Genomic DNA, 19,351 nt, shown 5'->3' on the forward strand with positions numbered 1-19,351 from the left:
CTACCTGGCTAGAGGAAGGGCCCCTCTGTTCCTGGTCATGGTACACATTGCTTCCCTCCAGTGAATATGCTCCTGAGGTCCCTTCAAGAGGATCTGTCATATTATCATTCCTATACCATCTGGAGTTCTGTGTGCAAGTGACCGGAGCAGCAGCAACTCTAGATGAGCTTCTTGTGGTTGTTGACCCTCTTTTTAGTTCACGTACGCAGGCTGCTAAGGAGAAGGTGGGTTTTCCATCCCACTTACTCATGTCTTCTCCATGTTCCTGAAGAAAAAAACAGAGGTTATCTCATGGAGTGTATCCTCTCTCCCTGGTTGGGCAACACCTGCTCCTAATGGCAGAGATTTTTGTTGATTCCGGCGAGATGTGGTAAATTTCTTCCTTAAGTTCCTTTTTCAGTTTCTGACGGCCCTCTTCAATCAAGCTCCAGACTTGCTCAGCCAGCCTTGTTTCCATGGACGAGACACGGCTGCGAAACGGGGCTGTGACAGCGTCCTTGTAAAACCTCAGTTTGTTGACCAAGACACCCACCCTGTCCTCGTCTTCCCTCCATTGCAGTGTTGCCAGGTAACGGGAGTACATTTCTGGTCCAAGGTGTGCGAATCTCAACCACATCTGTGATGGGCACTGGACACCATCCGGGCTCTTAGGAAATCTCTCGTCCTCCAAGAAAATTATTTCCAGCACAGCCAATTCCCTCAGGCAGCAGATACCTTGTTCCATTGTGCTCCATTTTCCTTGGTGCACCTGAGGTCTTCTTTACAAGGGTACCTGTCCTTTACACTTGTCAGCAGTCACCGCCAGAAGCTGAGAATTTCTTGGGTTCTCCCGATCCCCTGGTCAATGACCACATCCCGGGACAGAGATCCCAGTTGCCTGGCCTCACTTCCGTCCAGAATGGTGTCATTGGCTGCAGCGTCCCAGATGTGGAGCAGCCAGGTCAAGATGGACTCGTTTGTCTGGTGGGTGAATTCCCTCCGCAGGTCACGCAGCTCACCCAGGGATAGCAACCGAGTGATGATCTCTGGCTCTGTCTCTCCTGCTGGGTGTGAAGGTCTTGCTGCATCCTCGTCAGTCACTATGTGGACTGATTTGCTTTTAGATTTCTTCTTCTGAACAGAGGCAACTGCTACCGGTTTAGGCTGTTCTAGTTCAGTGACAGTTTGTGTGGAGATGCTGACAATGCTTTTGGTTTCTTTCTCCTCTGTGTCAGTCTGTGTAGACATAGACACTGTTATTTTATATTTGGTTTCTTTCTCCTCTGTGTCAGTCTGCGTAGATATGGATGCTGTTGCTTTGCGTTCGGTTTCTTTCTCCCCTGTGACAGTCTGTGTAGACATGGATGATGTTGCTTTGCATTTGGTTCCTTTCTTCTTTGTGATAGTCTGTATAGACATGGCGTTTGTTGCTCTGCTCTATTTTTCCCTCTCATCCTGAGAATGCTGTGCCATAGCATAGATTCTAAGCATGGCACACACAGTGCAGGTCATAGAGAAAAAAGAAAAAAGAACTGACAAGAAGATTCTGCCATCCTTAACATCCAGAGGGAACTCAATAGTTCCAAAACTTCTGTGTCAGGCCTGAAAGGCTGGGAAAAAAAATTCTTTAATCCTCCCCCCAGGGGCTGGGTGTGATTGTTGAGGCCCCAGATGTAGCAGCCTAGAGTAGGACAAGCAGACAAAGTTGAGTATATATTTCGAATTATGTTCATTGTCTCGGAGGTTATCATGCAGTAGGCATAATACACTAATAAAGCAAATTTTATACCATACCCTGGTCTACACAGGAGCATTACAACTGGCAGGTAGTTCCCCATGTGTGGAAAAATATAGAGCTAGGTACAAGATCCATGTAATCATGTTGAGCATCATAGTGGCTTCTACAATACAAAATTGTAATTCCGACTTTTCTCAGCACGCCACCTCACGTTGGGCGCCAAAATATGTACTAGTTTGAAAACAAACCAGTGGGAGGCACCAAGTCAGAATAACAATTTAATAGGGAAATCAAAAAAATAAAGGCAGAAAACACTGGGTTAAATTGACAGTCAGGCTACAACCTGACACCCTGTTAGAGTGGTGGTAGCAGTCCAATAAGATGGTGGCTGCAGTCCTCCTGAAGTGGTGGATGTGGTTCTGTCAAAGCAGTGATCCTGTAGAAAGGGCCTGCTGTTCCTCGGAAGCTCCAGTGCTGGCTATGTAGCTCCTGTCCTCTGGATATCCAGTGGAAAGGGTGTCTGTGGTATTCAGAATCTCAGATTATATCCAGGATGGGATGCTTGGTTCCTCCCTCTGGGTGGAACATCTCACAATGGGGTAAATGAGTCATGAGGCCAGGCATTGATGGGCTCGTTAACAGAAGATGGTTTGGAGGGAGTTATCTCTGAGTCATGTGTCGTGGCATTGATGGGCCACTAAAAGAAAGATGGTCCAGAGGGAAGAGGCAAGGAAACACTGCCCCACCTGGTTTCAACAGCTCATGAGGATGGTAACAGAATACACTGCAAGCCAGGACACCCAGCTAGCAGTAGGAGGTTGGACTAGAGATCTCTTGAAGTTCATTCTTTATTTAACCCTGTGATTCCAAAAGGAATGGCATCTTTATTACCTACTGATCACTCACCTCTCCTACAAATTTTGAAACCTGTTTAAGTGGTTAGGATACACAACTGAGAGGTTAAACTTTTAAACTTAAAAGATAAAAAAACTCTCTACCAGTGATGTGTCTTCAGTTTGGAGTCTAAAAAACCAGGCCCAAATTTGAAACTCAATTTCCTTTTTCACATCAGCATCACTACTTATGTCTTGCAACACCATGGTAAAGAAATTTGAATATATTTTTTATTTACTTAGGGCCGTTGCCATAGGCTAGTCTCATGCTGAAAATCTCGATATCTATTACTGTTCTGCTTGTATCATATCTACCATAGTTTGGCCTTGATCTACAATATTTAAAATAAATAACATGTTCCAGCTAATAGTTCCAGCTAACAATGCCATGTGTAACTAACTTCTTTTCCTTTAAATACTCATCACACCAACACTGTGTTTGCCACCTGCAGAGAGGTTTAGAATCATAATCTTTCCTGCCATGTGCAGAACAAGTAGTTCTTCCACCATCGGCATAATTTCCATGCTGAAGCTCAAACTGCAACCTGTTATGGTTCTTCCATGAGGCACGTCTTTGAAAAACTCTCAGTACCACACCAGGAGAAACAGTTTCACAGTCTACTGAAGGACTGATTACTCCCATGTTGAGTATTTCTCTGGCGTCTTGCTATACAAACTAGGACTGATGTAGTATTGCTGCTTTTCAGTCTTGGCTGACAGGACAGAGACAGAATTTGGCCTTCAGCTCATGAAGATTTTTCTGGCATGGCCTACACTTACCTCCTGGACAATGCCTCATGGCCATTTTACACCGTCTGGATTCTGCAATGGTTGGACATGGTATTGTGTCCTTTGCTGGCTTCTTCACAATTTGTCTTGTTCTCGTTTCCAGGCCCCACTTAAATCCACATGTTTTGTTATTTCTGCTGCAAGTTCCCCACTCGCTCCATTGACCCACTTCACAGCCTTCTGATAAAGCAAAAGAAAACACAAGTGAGCAATTCTTCTGGTGTGTTTGGTTTTTTCTTTTATCTTTTTTTTTATTAAAATACACTGTACACTGCTAGAAAGCAACACTTGACATTTTTACTATTAGCAGGTAAAAGCTTGAAACAAAATTAAAATCTTCTACAGAAACTGAAAGAATCTTTTTAGCCAGCATCACCCAGACCAAGAAAAAATCAGAATATCAAACTGTATGTTTGATATGTTATGACAGTCTCAAATATTCAAAAACCCTCCGAAATTAATGAGATTGACTTTTTTTTTCTCTATCTAATATATAGATCCTATTTGGTTGTCACCTTGGTTTGAAAAGCTCAAAAGTTCACATTTCCAAGTCCTCTCCATCATGAAATGCAAGCAATACTCTTGAAAGAAAGAGTTTGTTCTGACACAATTCCTGAAATCTTACAAATTCTGAATTGTAAATTTTCATACACGGTGATTTTACAGTTAAGAGGACAGAACTTTCTGATGCACAACAAAGTGGCATTCCCAATGAAGAGGTATTTTAATGTTTGGAAAAATTTAGTAGTATTATCAGTAAAGAAATCAAGATATCATTCATTACTGAATATTTCCTGGTAAGAAATACTAAGCATCATCTTAAAGTAGTGCCGTATTTGAATATGGCTACCCAGCAAAAGAGCTACTTCAGCAGCACTGCTGTGCTAAAAAACTCACCCACACATTCCATAAGCTCTTCCAAGGCTGCAAATCCAGCGGGACATCCTCGAAAGCAGCGGCCTCTGTGCAAGTAAAAGCCAGTTTTGCATTTGGTACAAAAGTCTCTGCTAAAGCAGGAGTCGCAGTTTTCTATTCTGCATCCTAAATCAAAAGGATCATAAGGAACAATGAGACAGCAAAGTTAGGGTGAGAATAAAAATGAAGGGACTTATAAAGCAATAAAACAGCAAAGCCAGAAGTGCTATAATAGTGTCATCCTGAAATCCATCTGCACAATAGAAGAATGAGAAGTAACTGTGTTTACCCCATTTTCCCCTATGTCCTTTTAATCCTACTTTTTTAAATCAAACCGTAGATAAAACCCCTACTTTAGTTATATTTCAGATAATGACATCTTCTTGGAGGAAAAATGTTCAGTGTAAACTATTTGCATGTGTAAGTAATTTCAATGAACCTGAGATGCAACAAATTATTTTGGGAAATATGCATGTGTTATATGTATTGTCTTCAGTTTATAATTTGTCCCTGAAAGCAGGATACATTTTTTTTCTCGGAGTTGACCCTTGAGCTGAGTGGATGCTTTCATGTAGTATATCTGATGACCGAGTCTATACATATGAATGTGCAAAGAGCCTCAATTTTTCTGAATTTAACTCCTCTCTATTATTAAGACACTTAATCCACAAAAAATAACTATTCTTAAACTATTCTTAAATGACTAGGGGACATAAAGCTATAACCAATAGCCAAAAAAAAAAACCAAAAAAACAAAAAAAAACCCAACCAAACCAAACCAAACCAAACCAAACAACTATTGCCTTTATGAAATGCTGTATTTCTCTGAAAATTTAAGAGGAATATGACCTGCAAGAGATGACAGACTCAGGTGTAGGCTGTTCAGAAATATCCTATTCCGTATTAAAACATGTCAACTTGGAAATTAACTAGTTATCAATGATGATATGTATACCATACATACCTACAAAAAAAATGCCAGGGAAAAATAATATACCAAAGATTAAAAAGTATAAGCCATTATATTTGGAACAGTAATGATCAATTCATTTTACAATTAATTGTAAAATTAATTTATTAATTTACAGTAATTTCCAATTAATTTTAAAAACATCAAATCCTTCAGCTAACATAATTAAATAAACAACATTAACCGTATCCTTTCTTCAGCTATCTGAAGCCAAGCAAGAAGCATTTTTTATTCATGTCATGCAACAATATACTAATAATTTTGGTAATTTCTGTCACTCATTTATTCTTCATTATTTTATAAAGAAAAAAACCACAAACTACAAGGGCACTCTTCTGAAATAGCAGTTAGTAAATATCCCCAATCAACATTTCAAATTTAGCCAATCTTTATGAAACAGATATCAATATTTAAAACAGGGCATCCCACAATACTTAAACAGTGTGTGTGTGAGTGTGTAAAATTATTCTTTGTTAGCAATTAGGGAAATATGAGGGTTTTTAGATTGGATTTCTTGTGACATTGGACAACAAATGAGGCAAACTGAATGAAAAGAAAAATGTGTATTTTAAGTGGTGGTAACCTTTGCTTGGTTAAAAGGAATGTGAGCACCAGCTTGAAGCCTTCTCCTGACAAAGATAACCTCTGCTGGCTCTTTTTAGACACAAACACACATAACCTGAGTGCTACTAACTCCTGTGTCCAGCATCTTTCAAAGGGGCTTTTAAAACTTGAGTTCATATAAGTAGCACAAGTTGGGCTTCTTGTCCACACTTTAGTCTATAGGAAATTCCTAAGAATAATAATTCGTTTTTCACAAGGGTTGAACCAGACCCTAAAGAACAGGATCCTGGTCGATGTCTTACACAGTAACCTGCAAAATCACTTCCCCAGATTATCGCATTGCAAGGCAAAATCAACTAGGTGAGCTGCTCTGGAGATGTACAATACTTAATTGCTAATCTGGTTTGTTACAATCAATGTGTACTGCAAGTATTTTGTTAAATGCAATGCTTGAGTCAAACATCCTGTGTGTTTAAATATTCAGAAAACACATTTGCCTCTTGCCCACCCACCTGAGACATCTGAAAAGACATCAAGGTTTTTACAAATTGCATAGTCCCAGCGATAAGATGCAGAACAGAACAATAAAACAAAAAACAGTATCTTGCAACCCTCCCTCACATCCAAGTGACACAACATTTTTTAAACAACAGTTTTACCACTACTTTCAAAAAACCTGCTGGGAGTAACATGCTAAAAGCTTTTTTTGTGTGTGGAAGAGGGACTAAAGGAAAAGCTTTCAATAGAAATTACTCTTTGATATGATACAGACATGCTTGGCAGGTGGAAGATGGCCTCGCTTTACACTGGGGATTCCCTCCATGAAACTATCACTATTTAATTTAAGGACATATGTGAATACCCCATATTTAAACATTAAATGAATAAATCCTCCCATTTTGATCATACTTCAAAATTCCTGTCATACATGAAATCCCTATTTGTGCTTGGTCTTTGCATATTAAGTGCTTTAATTAATTAATTTTGAGTTAAATATTTTTAAATTGAATGTTAAAATTAACCCATCAGCCCAGGTACAAAAATCAAGTTCTATTATCAGTGTTTTCAATTGTTCAAAGTAGTTTATTAAGAGAGAGTTGCACCCTTCACAGTTAAGATTCCGAACTTAATGCTCCCTTTTCAAACTTCAAACCACTTGCACACCATAAGAGTTATCTTTCCTGTGTTTACTGTATACTTTTACAAGTGTTTTAAGATGTATTGGATGCATTTTAATATTTTTTTAGGTGTTTTTACTTGTACTTTGGTTCCAAGGCAAATTTCAAAAACCCCAGTTCTAACAGCCAGCAGCTATTTTAGCCCCATAGCCATTACCCTGTAGGCAGGCTCCATGGCAACCTGAATTTTAATGAAGGCATTGTAGCACCCTTATCTCAACTAGTACCACCCCTCTGACAACGATGAGCCATTGGTGGACGGAGATGATCTGTCAAAGGGAAAGCACCAATCACTTTAAACTGAAGGGGCGGGCTGTGGGCGGGCTGTGGGCGGGCTGTGGCGGAGCAAAGGCACTATAAAACAACGAGCCAGTCAGAGACACACCCCTTTTTCTCTCTCCAGCCTAGCTGTGGTGGACGTCAGTGCTGGGAAAGCCTACTCCTATTACGGAGCCTTTAGTAATTTTTTTGCTTTTGGATCAGCCAGAAGCCAGCCCAGCACTGTAAGTCCTTTTTCTCTACCCGAGGTCCAGTGCTGTTTCAGCCAGAAGATCTAAAATTCCTGTGCTCCTGGGGCATACCATCTATCGAGCCATAGGATCCCAAATTTTTATATTTTTCTAATTTCTGTAATTTTTTCACTTTTCTGTTTTCAATAAATTATTTTAATTTTTTTTAACTAAGAGTTGTGTCATTTCTTACAATTCCCATCTTGTTTGTATTTTCTGCTTTACTTTCAATGCCAGTTTCCTTTTGTGTCATAGCCAAGTCCTTGTGATAACTATATTTTAGAAGCTTTAGTAGGAGAAGGTTGGGTGGAGTGAAGGTTGGATGAAGGTTGGAGATTTCCAGCAAGGCAGTTTATTTTCATTTTTTTCCTATGAAAATAAACTATTCCAAACATGAAAGACTTATTATTTAATCTGTATCAGATGCAATTTAGGGGAAAATACTGAAAGAGTGTTAGGAATACTGTAAGAATTCTGAAATTACAATATTAGTTCATCAGACTGATATTCATCATAATGCTTAGGGTTACTGGATGCTAATCATAATGATAATTTAACTGTAGCTGAAGGTAAAGTAGGAGTGGCAACAACTCCTTTCTGACATCCTCCACACATTCAGTTCAAATCATGAAGTGCTGCTGCACTTAAGCCTCGTACAGACTTTTTATAAAATTTAAAGAACTTAAAAAGCTAAAGAAGAGCAATAATCCAGAAGTTTAAAAAGCTAACTACATAGAAGTCTACTTGCAATCACAGATTGTCACAATAGTGGTTAAGAAATACAGAAAATTAGAGTATATTATTTTTGGTGCCTAGTTTCCTCTTCTTCAAAACTTTAAACCTTTAGGTTTTTAGAAATAAAAGGGCTATTAGTAAATTATTTTAACTGCAACTGAGGCTATTACACTAGAATGAAAGAATTCTTTAGGTTTTTTTGCTTTTAAAGTTAAATATACCAACATGAAGAGATAAAGAAAGCATGCACATTTTTAGTTGAATGCCTAAAAGAAGTTGATACTCCACTAAGCATATTAAGATAGCTTTGTTTGGAAATAAATATAACCATTGAATTTTGTGTTTCTTTTTTTTAATCAACATAATTATCTATGTAAATTTCATTAAATATAGAAATTAATGGAAGCATATTGCAGATTAATAAAATTCTTTGTATTCTATTATTAAAATAATAAATTGGATAATGAATAATCTACTATGAAATATACAGAACTGTTTGAAATAATATGCAATAACTAAGAAAACCTGCATATTGAAAAATTTTTTACACTTTACAATAAATAACCTAATAAAACTCAAGGAAATACTGTTTGATGACCTGAACTGTTTTCCTCTGACTGCTACAGTTTTCAACGCTTTTAACTTTCTGATCTCAGCATCTTAGGCCTACCTCTGGAGAAGGAAAGCAAAATCTTTCCTACTATTAAAAATCCCTATCTTAATCCTTTTAAATTCCCTTCAAATTAACTAGCTAGCTGATATAATTATAGTAAACTGGAACAAGACAAAACTTATTTTTTCATCTGGACCAGACTCTTGTCAAAATCAATTTTTTTACTTCAATTTCTCACATGTCCAGTGGTTTCATTTTCTGTATAATATCAGTAGCTAGATGATGCAGTTTGCATATTCTTTTTATTCCACTTAAAAGATTGCCTAGAAATTCACAACACCAAAAAAAAAATCCTAAAGGAAACAAGACCAAAAAATCAAGGTAAACATATCTAAGATTTTAGACCCAAGAAACTCTTCAGAGGAAAGAAATAGATAATGCGTAACTAACAGTATGCTTCAGAAATGCTTCCCCCCCCCCCCCCTTTAAAAATAAACAGAAAATGGTGCCCACTAGAGTTTCCAAATAGGCAAGAGCAACAGCCTGAGAGATTTTATAAGCAGGAAGGAGGAGAGGCCTGGAAGTGGAAGCTGGTGGGGAGAGAGAAAGATAGAATTCGTGTGGAGAAGGAGAAGAGGTGAAAAATTCAATCCTCCAGAAGAAACCCCCAGAGTAATCGCACACCTTTGACAGGCCTACCACACCTGCAAGACAATGATGGCAGGGCTGAAAACCGAATCACCAGAACCTCAGGGTGAAGTGAAGGGTGCTCCACTGCTGCTGTTCCCATCTAGCAAAGCAACAAAAGGTCTGTAGGTGAGGGGCAGACACTCGAGCCCTGCCTCTTCTTTCCCTTGTATTCAATTTGCAGTGTCTCATCAAGGATTTGCTCCCTACCAGACCTCAAATCCCTTCTATTCCTGCTCCGCATCATGTCTCCTTATATCCCACTGGCTCTCCTACCCTCTACTCACAGCCAGAACCTCTCAGACATCCTAACACTCACACAGAAACTCATCAAGTACAACCTCAAATTTTCTTTCCAGAGATTCCATCTTACTTTAAAGCAAGCATTAAAGAATTGAGAGACTTATATTTCAGAGGAGGAATCAAAAGTTCAAGAGTTCATAATACAAATTTAGATACAATATTAAATTTAAACACGTGCATATCCCTTACTGCAACAACAACAAAGAGTATGTGCTCCTGTAAGCAGCTTCTTTTTGTACTGTCATTACAGAGAGTGCAACATTATCAAAACAAATACTATCCTTCACCAGTTTATAAGGTGATGTAAAATAAGCTGAATTTTAGGGAAATATAATGCCTTTGAAATTCAAAATAAAGAAAAAAAATGCTTCATATTGAGATGCATGTACTTCATATTTAACATACCTAAAGAATAACGTTCACTAGTTTCTCATACTAAGTGCAGTATGATGAATTTTAAGGTCAAAAGATATGTATCACAAAAAGAAAAAGTAGTTGCTCATTTGTAAAGTATTTTTTTTGCTGATAATAATAATGAAATATCCATATTCTGTAGCATTTCTATTGCTACACTGTCCCTTTCTAAACATAATAAATGTGGTTTACTATCAATCCATAACTCCCTTCATAACAAAGATATTTTGTAGTACACAAAGTGGAAAAGACAGATGGTCAATTCCTAGTAATCTTAGTAACAACAACGATTCACAAGTTCTGCTCCACGTGAAATGCAGACACCAGTGAAGACCAGTTACACATGGGAAAGTGACTTGAAAACACGTGGGGGGATCTGCATGAGTGGAAATCAGCAACCACACGCCCAAGAAAGAGAACTGTCCTAAACGGTACTCAATGCCTGCACTACTGAGAGAAAAATGATGATGTTTTGCAAAGAGAAGCTAGGAAAGGAAGCATGGCATTCCTAAATTGAAGGGTTTGGCAGTTTGGCACTGAAATTGGGTCCTTGTTTGAGGATCCTTGTATTTAAGACATCAGAGCAATAGATGATGATTCACTACAGCTAACATTCTCTTTTTGAAAGTCAAATTCATTCTTTCCATTGAGGCATCATTCCAGAGAAGTCTCTGGGCCCATAACTTGTGTTGGTTATCCTGGGGAGCGACAATTGTTGCTTGGTACAAAGCCCTTAACCCTTTGGTTTTTCCCACTGAGCTCTGGCTTATAGCACCCTGCTCTTCTTGCCTCAGATCTCTCTGACTCTTCTATGATTTCACCAATCCCCAGACTGTCCCCATGACCGTGACACTCACTCCTTCTAACTCCTGCTCCCATCCCTCTGCTGCTCACTAGAACAGCATTGGTGCTACAGATCTAACTTCACGCTGCCATCCTGACATGTCCACTGGCACTCCTCAGCAATCTGTCATTGATCAGCAACACCTTCTGTGCTAATTCTCTCCAGAATTTTTTGGTAATTGAACCCTCTGGCTGCTACAATTGCACTGGCTACAACAGTCTCAAAAGGTCATATGCTCTACTATACTACGTAAGTATAGTTCAAGCAACAACATATTAATGAAGTCCTGCTATGTGTAACGATGTTAAAAACATTCATTACCTTTCATAATGCATTGAATTAACTACACATGTTTAATAAATGCTCCATTTGTTTAAAAGCTTTTCTTTTTCTTGTTTTTACTGAAGGTGAATGGAAGGGGAAACTACAATGTTTGGCCCTCCCAGGAGAGAGAGGGTGAACCTAAACAAGTGAAGTAGCCAGCCAAAGTTGAAGTGAGCTGTAATTTCTAATCTCTGAGTGGTTTCTCCTCCTAAAATGATAAAGGCTACTACGGCCACAAACTAAGTTGGAAGGTTCAAGATAGGCTTGATCCATTAATCAGTCCAACCACCAAAGTGACAGGTTTCATCTTACTCTTTAAATACAGTTCTGGTTTTTGCTCATGAAAAATATCTCTTGTTGGAGCAGTTCAGTTCAAAGTCATTAATTATTAAAAAATTATTAGAAAACTAACAAAGTATAGCTCATCTCTTGGGTGTTCTTCTACAGAAGAGATTCAACACTTTCCAATTTCATGTCCAAAAGGACTGCATTCTTATACTTCAGTGTTCAAGGTGGAAATCATATCCAGCAGGAAATTCTACATTGATTTCTAGAGACAAGCAGTCTCAAATTTCATAATTCACTGTTACGAGAAAAACAGTCTAGAACCACTTAGCAAATTCTAGGCACACATACTGCTTAAAGGTAGAAAAGAAAATTTGTCTTGAAATCCAAAATTTCCATCATTTTAGAGCCACTGCACTTGGCTGTGGTATTTATTGTGTTACATTTGGCACTAACAATGCTCGGCTTTTAAAATCAAGACAACATTTTCCATAAAAATGCCTTCTATAGCTTCTCTAACAAAAATGGGAAAGTGTTCCAGTAATAAAATGCTAAACAGGTTTTGTGTCTATAAAGACAATAATAGGGCAGAAATTATTTCAGTTTATGTAATTCAAGCCCTTTAACTCCCATAAGGATTTTAACATAGCCAAAAATTGTATTATTTTTAGCTGAGATAATACTATCTGAGAAATGGAGTCTGTAAGCATACATAAGAATATCTAAGATCAAGCCGGAAGAAACATATTCTATTTTTAAGGATGTTTATTTCAACTCAGCTTCAATCCACAAAATGTCTGTGTGCCCACAATGTGCAAATGAAGATCATCAAACCAAGAAAAAAGGGGAAGTGATTTATAAATACACCAGTTAGCATTTACACTAACATAAAAATATACAATACAGAAATCATCAGAGGGTAACCAGGACCAGTCCATAAATGCAACTGCATCATTATTCTCACAGGCAGAGACTGTCAAAGGCATGAGGGTGAGATAAGGCATGTGAGTGCTCAACACATGCCAGTAGAGGTTGGACACAACTTGCATTTACGCTTTTCAAAATCAAACCTGTAATTCAGGGAAAAAGGCCACTTTCCATAAGCGGTAAAACCAAAAAAATATTACATTGAATTCACCCTCCACCTTCTGCAATTAGCTTTTCTCTTTTCTTCTCCTTTTTTCTTTTCTTCTCCTTTTTTCTTTTCTTTTCTTTTCTTTTCTTTTCTTTTCTTTTCTTTTCTTTTCTTTTTTCTTTTCTTTTCTTTTCTTTTCTTTTCTTTTCTTTTCTTTTCTTTTCTCTTTTCTCTTTTCTTTTCTTTTCTTTTCTTTTCTTTTCTTTTCTTTTCTTTTCTTTTCTCTTCTCTTCTCTTCTCTTCTCTTTTCTCTTCTCTTCTCTTCTCTTCTCTTCTCTTCTCTTCTCTTCTCTTCTCTTCTCTTCTCTTCTCTTCTCTTCTTTCTTTTTTCTCTTTTCTTTTCTTTTCTTTTCTTTTCTTTTCTTTTCTTTTCTTTTCTCTTCTCTTTTCTTTTCTCTTCTCTTCTCTTCTCTTCTCTTCTCTTCTCTTCTCTTTTTTCTTTTTTCTCTTTTCTTTTCTTTTCTTTTCTTTTCTTTTCTTTTCTTTTCTTTTCTTTTCTTTTCTTTTCTTTTCTTTTCTTTTCTTTTCTTTTCTTTTCTTTTCTTTTCTTTTCTTTTCTCTTTTCTTTTCTCTTTTCTTTTCTTTTCTTTTTTCTTTTCTCTTTTCTTTTCTCTTTTCTTTTCTTTTCTTTTCTTTTCTTTTCTTTTCTTTTCTTTTCTTTTCTTTTCTTTTCTTTTCTTTTCTTTTCTTTTCTTTTCTTTTCTTTTCTTTTCTTTTCTTTTCTTTTCTTTTCTTTTTCTTTTCTTTTCTTTTCTTTTCTTTTCTCTTCTCTTCTCTTCTCTTCTCTTTTCTTTTCTTTTCTTTTCTTGAAAGTAAAGAATACTGCCAATACAGACTACTTTGCCTGTCTCACAAGTGCAGTACAGGCTAATACAGATAAATTAATCTATTTCCTAAACCTACAAATATATTCATAAACATTTTTTCATGTGGAAGTATTTACAGCCAAGTTTTAAAAGGTTTCACGTAGAGAAGTTGTTGAATTCACAAATGTGTCATGAAAATTAAGGGCAAGATTCTAAATTACTTTACAGAATGGATGCATAAACCATATACTGTCTCATTCAATTTTTTTATCAAAACTTAACCACCTGGTACAGATTAGGCAGTACTCTGCAGTATTACACAGCACTTGAGAAGAATGCTATATCCATGGAGTCCATGCAGGGAATGGGAAGAAAGAGGTGAGATAGTTTGGGACAGGTCCAAGCATGGCCATAAGTGCTCTTCATCCAGCCCAGACTGCCACTGCATGACCTCCTGTGAGTCTCAAGACTGTGTGATGTGGAAACCAGCACACGCTTTCTCACAGCTTGGTGTTCCCAATGACATGGCACAGCATTAGAGGAAAGGTGCCACACATTTAACAGACACTTGATTATTGCAGGAAACAAAGAAAAGCTATTTCTCACTTCAGGTTCTTATGTCAGGTGACCTGATTCTGGCTAGACTATGACAAAAACATTCTCTCTCTAAACAGGAATTAGAGGTAACAGCAATGATTAATAATCCATATGGGTAATACTCCACATATGAGCATATGGAAAAATTGATACGAGTCAGCACAACTGCCAGACAGAGGTGAAATAATGTGAGATACCAGAGCACTCGAGGATTTTAACAGTTGTGCTTCTAGGCACAAACATGCAAACAGGGAATCTTGTTGCACATTAGCAGGTTGTAAATTTCCAAATAAAATGCTTCACTAAAAGTGAAAGGTTGTTTGTTTGTTTTTAATAGTGCATCTGTTTTATTAAATTAGCAACACTTACATATTAAAGCATGTCTGGCGTGAGGTGTCTGGTCACCTGAAATTTGTGTGGGAACAAAAAGTATGACAAGAAGCCCACCCATACGTTCGTGTTTATACTGACTTCTAGCTACATGTTAAATTCATTCTTAATCCTTTTTATTTTCATATAGTGGGAATTTATTTCTTAAAACTAGGACTATCTGATTGAATCATATATTTTTTCCTAAATTAACCTTCTAATTAAACCAGTAATAATAACAAAAATACAAAATAGGTCAATTCATCAACTGTTTAATCTGCTGAATGTTATATATCTCAGAATGAGCTGGGACCTTCTTTAGGAAAGAGGTTTTATGATGATCTTGAGACATCTGTGAAAATACAACTCTGTTCCACAACATATCGTCCTAAAAACTGAGTGTGAATTATGGCCTTCCTACAAAAGTGAGTGTAAGGGTTCAAAAAATAACTCACTTGAACATCTGTTCATATCTGGCGTTCGAAGTCCATAGTACCCCGATGGGCAGGAATGCAAGCATTCACCGTACTGCCTCATCCCTTCTCTTCGCAGGAAGAAGAATAACTTGTGTTGGCATCTGATGCACCCATTATCCTTTGAACAAGATAAGCAACCTTTGCAAATTGGATTTGGTCCATAGTTAGCTGCAAAATAAGAAGATAAATTACACTTTAAGATCATTTGAAAAGCATTTTGGCTGGAGGTCCTCTATCCTCTAAAGTGTTACTCATCTTTTGCATGACTACAAAAAGTTTCAAAAGGAGGGTTCTGAAAGTGCACTCACTTTCAGACATCTACACTGGCAATGAATAAAAAAAATGCAATCTCTACATTTTAATTATACGTAGGGCAATTTAATGATTTTACATACATTTAAAACACAGGCACAGGCAAGCAAAGACCAAGCTTTACAAAGTTCACAGTATAAAGTTAAATAAAAATGCAATGCTGGATTCTAGTTTGAAACTGGGGACATAAGCACAAATAAGCAACAAATTATAAGAACTTCAGCACCCTGATGTATGCACATGGAATGATATGCCCATGGAAATCAAGCAACACCACTGACACAATTTCTGATTTGTGAAGTGAGCAATATTCAGAGTACAAAAGTCTCTGCAGAACACATACAGCACTAGTAATGTGTGCTGTCCCCTAGCTCTCAGGGTCCTAGAACAGCTGTCTTCTTGCAGACTCTTCTTGATCTGAGTATCAAGACAAATTTTCCAAGAAGAGTAGCACTTTTAAGTTCTAAGAGCCTTCTTTTACAAAGTTTTACCCCAAATGGGCTGAAAACTATATGCACAGACATTACCAAAGGAGCATTTAGTGTAGATTACCATTTTGGGTCACCAACTGCTGTGCATTCAAGTCTATGCTCTGATTTTGTTGGATTATTTTCTTTTTTTCTTTTAAATTACTTCGCTGATAACTGTAACACAAACTTCAGCCACATCACTCTTTGCTCTTATGAGCTTTTATTTTCCTGCCTTTCTGCAGAGCTGCAGAACACTCCTTTGATCCCATGGGCTGTCTAGTCCTTCTTGCTGGGTCAGCACTGCAGGTTAGCAGAGGGAAGATGGCTCAAGATATTCCTGAAATCAGCATAATTTAACAGGTCTGTTTAAAATACTAAATTGGCTACAGGCCTTCACAGAAATTTGCTGGTTCAAACCTGGTTTACTGAAAACAAAAAAAAAATATTATGCAACAAAGGAAAGTGTCTTTGTGGTCTCAAGAGGTTTTTAATAGAGGCCACCCAGAGAGCAGCTCACTAAAATGGCCTATGTTTAATTGTTATATTTTTAAGTATTCAAAAGTATTCACACCCTAATGTAATGATCTGGTACTTTTACCTTGTATGGCTGGATAATTGAGGTTGTTCAACTGATGACTTCACCACCAGAGTCAGGAAAAAAACAAGGAAAAGCCCACCACCCTCTGGAACTAGTAGCTGATAAGCTTTACTCTCACCTTCACACATCTGCACACCACATTCCAATTCCTTCTCTGCTCCCATCCCCCATACAGGACTCACTAAGTTCAGCATGACAGCATTCAACTCCGATCTTGTACAAATAATCCTAGTGGGTGGCAGGCAGGACAAGAAGTGAAGCAATCTGGTGTGAAACATCTCAGTCAGTGGGACACTTTCTGAGTGTTGGAGTCCTCTGCTACCAGTCTCACTAGGTGAAATCCTCGTTGATGGGAAGAGCATCCTTACCCTTTGTGGTATATGTATGATTCTTCAGCACAATGTCAACCCTTTTGTAATGAGACACCCTAACAGACCAACTGCCTTACACTCCTAACACTGTCCCCATCTCCTGTTGCACAAAAGACTTGAGATATAACTTTTCCTACAGTTCATCTTGTAACTATTTTCATTCACAACCCACTTCTTCAAAGACATACCAGAAGAGAAACAAACAAATGATGAGCTAGGCATGAATGCATCCCTCATCTCACTGTCGGCAGGGACTGCCTTACTGTAACCACATCAAATAATTTGTGACCATGTACTCCAAAGCAATTGTCACTTAACACATGGTGGGCAATCCTGTAGACTTCTGACTTCTCTTTTAGTCTCCTGGGATCTCACCCTCAGGAAATCTTTACCTCCAGCTTATTCAAGGTTCCTCAGAGAAGCCTTTAACAAAAGAGTTAAAAGGAACAAAGCAAAAGCAAGGATGCAAGATGCCTGAACTTATTCACCACTTACAGTTGTTTTGGAGTTCAAAACAGCTGAAGTCATGTATATGTTTTTGACTTAGGGCCAAGGCAATTGCTGAACAGCATGAATATAGCTAAGGGCTACTATATATATATGTATATGTATATGTATATGTATATGTATATGTATATGTATATGTATATGTATATATACAAACATATATATATGGATATATATGGATACAGGTAAAGGCTATACATATGGATATAGCGAAAGGGAACAAAACAGCAGGCCTGCTGGCAACAGACAGGGTAAACCTGTCTCAAAGGGAGAAAAAGATCTTTGCACAGGAGTTAGCAGGGCTCACTGAAAAAGCTTTAAAGATATTTAAAGGGAGAAAAGGATAAAACAAGGCTCACTAAAGTCTGGGAGCAGTACACCTGTGTCTCAGGGACAGGGTACTAGCAAGGTCTGTCGGTCTGCCATCTCAGTGGAGGCAGGGGTGTTTTCGTTCTCTAGAGCTTAGTGATGGTGAGGATAGGGTTGAGTGCGAGTAAGAATCAGGGGGAAGGCCAACAAAGCAAGTATCACGGTGGGAGTCTGTGACAGACCTCCCAGCCAGGATAAAGAGGCAGATGAAATATTCTGTAAGTAGCTGGTGATGGTTTTAACTTACATATTTTTCAAATCCTGTACTGCTTAGTGTGTAACTCTGAAGTTTCTTGTAGCCTGTTCACTTCTCCTCTCTCATGCTAGGTAGACGTAACAAAGCCTCTCCGGGCCTGCTCTCCAAAGACACTCAGACCGTCCTAGGCCCAAAAAGTATAAACCAAAAGCCTCTAAAGGGAGGGGCAAGCTTGGGGAAATTACATCATTAACTGAAGCTTTAATTGAAGAATTAACCCTGATATGCAAATGAACCAAACTTATAAAAGTGTGAAGAACTTGTGACCTGTTGTCCATCTTGGGGTCCATCTTGGCAATAGCTTCTGGCTCCCTACGGGGTACCTTTGAAGGCCCTTCGAATAAATACCTACTTTTATTCCTTTACTCCTGTCTAGTCTCTGTTTCTGGGAGGCCTCACTGGGAGACATCTAATAATCACTCACCCTCAAGACCAGTCTTTTTCTGGTACCCAGCCCCCTGAACTGGAAGAGAGGGACAGAGAGCAGAATGAAGCCTTCACAATCCAAGGGGAAATGGTCAACAACACCACTTAGGCCCATCCAATTTTATGTGGATGAAATTCACACAAGGATACTGAGGGAGCTGGGGGAAAATCATTTGCTGATCAACCAGGGAGGTCCCAGCTGACTGGAGGTTGGCTGATGTAACACACATCTACAAGATGAGTCAGAAAGAGGATAAGGGAACTGCAGGCCATCAGTCTTACCTCAGTGCTGGGGAAGGTCATAGAGCAAATCATCTTAAGTGTCATCATGCAGCACATACAGGACAACCATCTTATCAGGACCAGCCAGCATGGTATGAAAGGCAGGTCCTGCCTGACTGACCTCATCTACCTCTATGACAAGGTGATCCACATAATAGATGAAGGAAAGACTGCAGATGTTGTCTACATGGACTTCAGTAAAGCCTTAGACACCATTTCCTACAGCATTGTCCTGGAGAAACTGGCTGCTCATGGCTTGGATGGGTGTACTCTTCATTCAGTAAAAAACCATGCCAGATGACCGGGCTTAGATAGTGGTGGTAAACAGAGCTGGCAGCTGGTCACTAATGGTGCTCTCCAGGGCAGAGTCCTGGCACCAGTCCTGTTTAATGTCTTTATACATGATCTGGATGAGGGGATTGAGGGTACCCTCAGTTAGTTTGCAGATGAAATAAATTGGGCAGGAATGTTGATCTGCTGGAGAGTAGGAAAGCTCTGCAGAGGGATCTGGGCAGCTGGATCTGTGGACCAAGGCTGACAATATAAGGTTCAGTAAGGTCAAGTGCTGGGTTCTGCACCTGGATCACAACAACCCCATGCAATACTAAAGGCTGGGGAAAGAGTGGCTGGAAAGCTG

The 19,351-nt window shown here is 38.5% G+C and overlaps 1 protein-coding gene across 1 annotated transcript in view; it reads right to left on the reverse strand.

Moving 5' to 3' along the window:
• The window catches only part of RSPO2 (R-spondin 2), a 112,871-nt gene that overhangs the window by 41,016 nt on the left and 52,504 nt on the right, over positions 1-19,351 (reverse strand). Inside the window, exons 3-5 of the mRNA XM_069006031.1 lie at positions 15,103-15,291; positions 4,297-4,440; positions 3,391-3,579 (exon numbers count right to left, since the gene is read on the reverse strand). Of these exons, the coding sequence (XP_068862132.1) occupies positions 3,391-3,579; positions 4,297-4,440; positions 15,103-15,291 (522 nt within the window). The remainder of the gene's footprint in view (positions 1-3,390; positions 3,580-4,296; positions 4,441-15,102; positions 15,292-19,351) is intronic.

The sequence above is a fragment of the Aphelocoma coerulescens genome, chromosome 2 (genome assembly GCF_041296385.1).
Source record: "Aphelocoma coerulescens isolate FSJ_1873_10779 chromosome 2, UR_Acoe_1.0, whole genome shotgun sequence".
Classification (NCBI taxonomy): domain Eukaryota; kingdom Metazoa; phylum Chordata; class Aves; order Passeriformes; family Corvidae; genus Aphelocoma; species Aphelocoma coerulescens.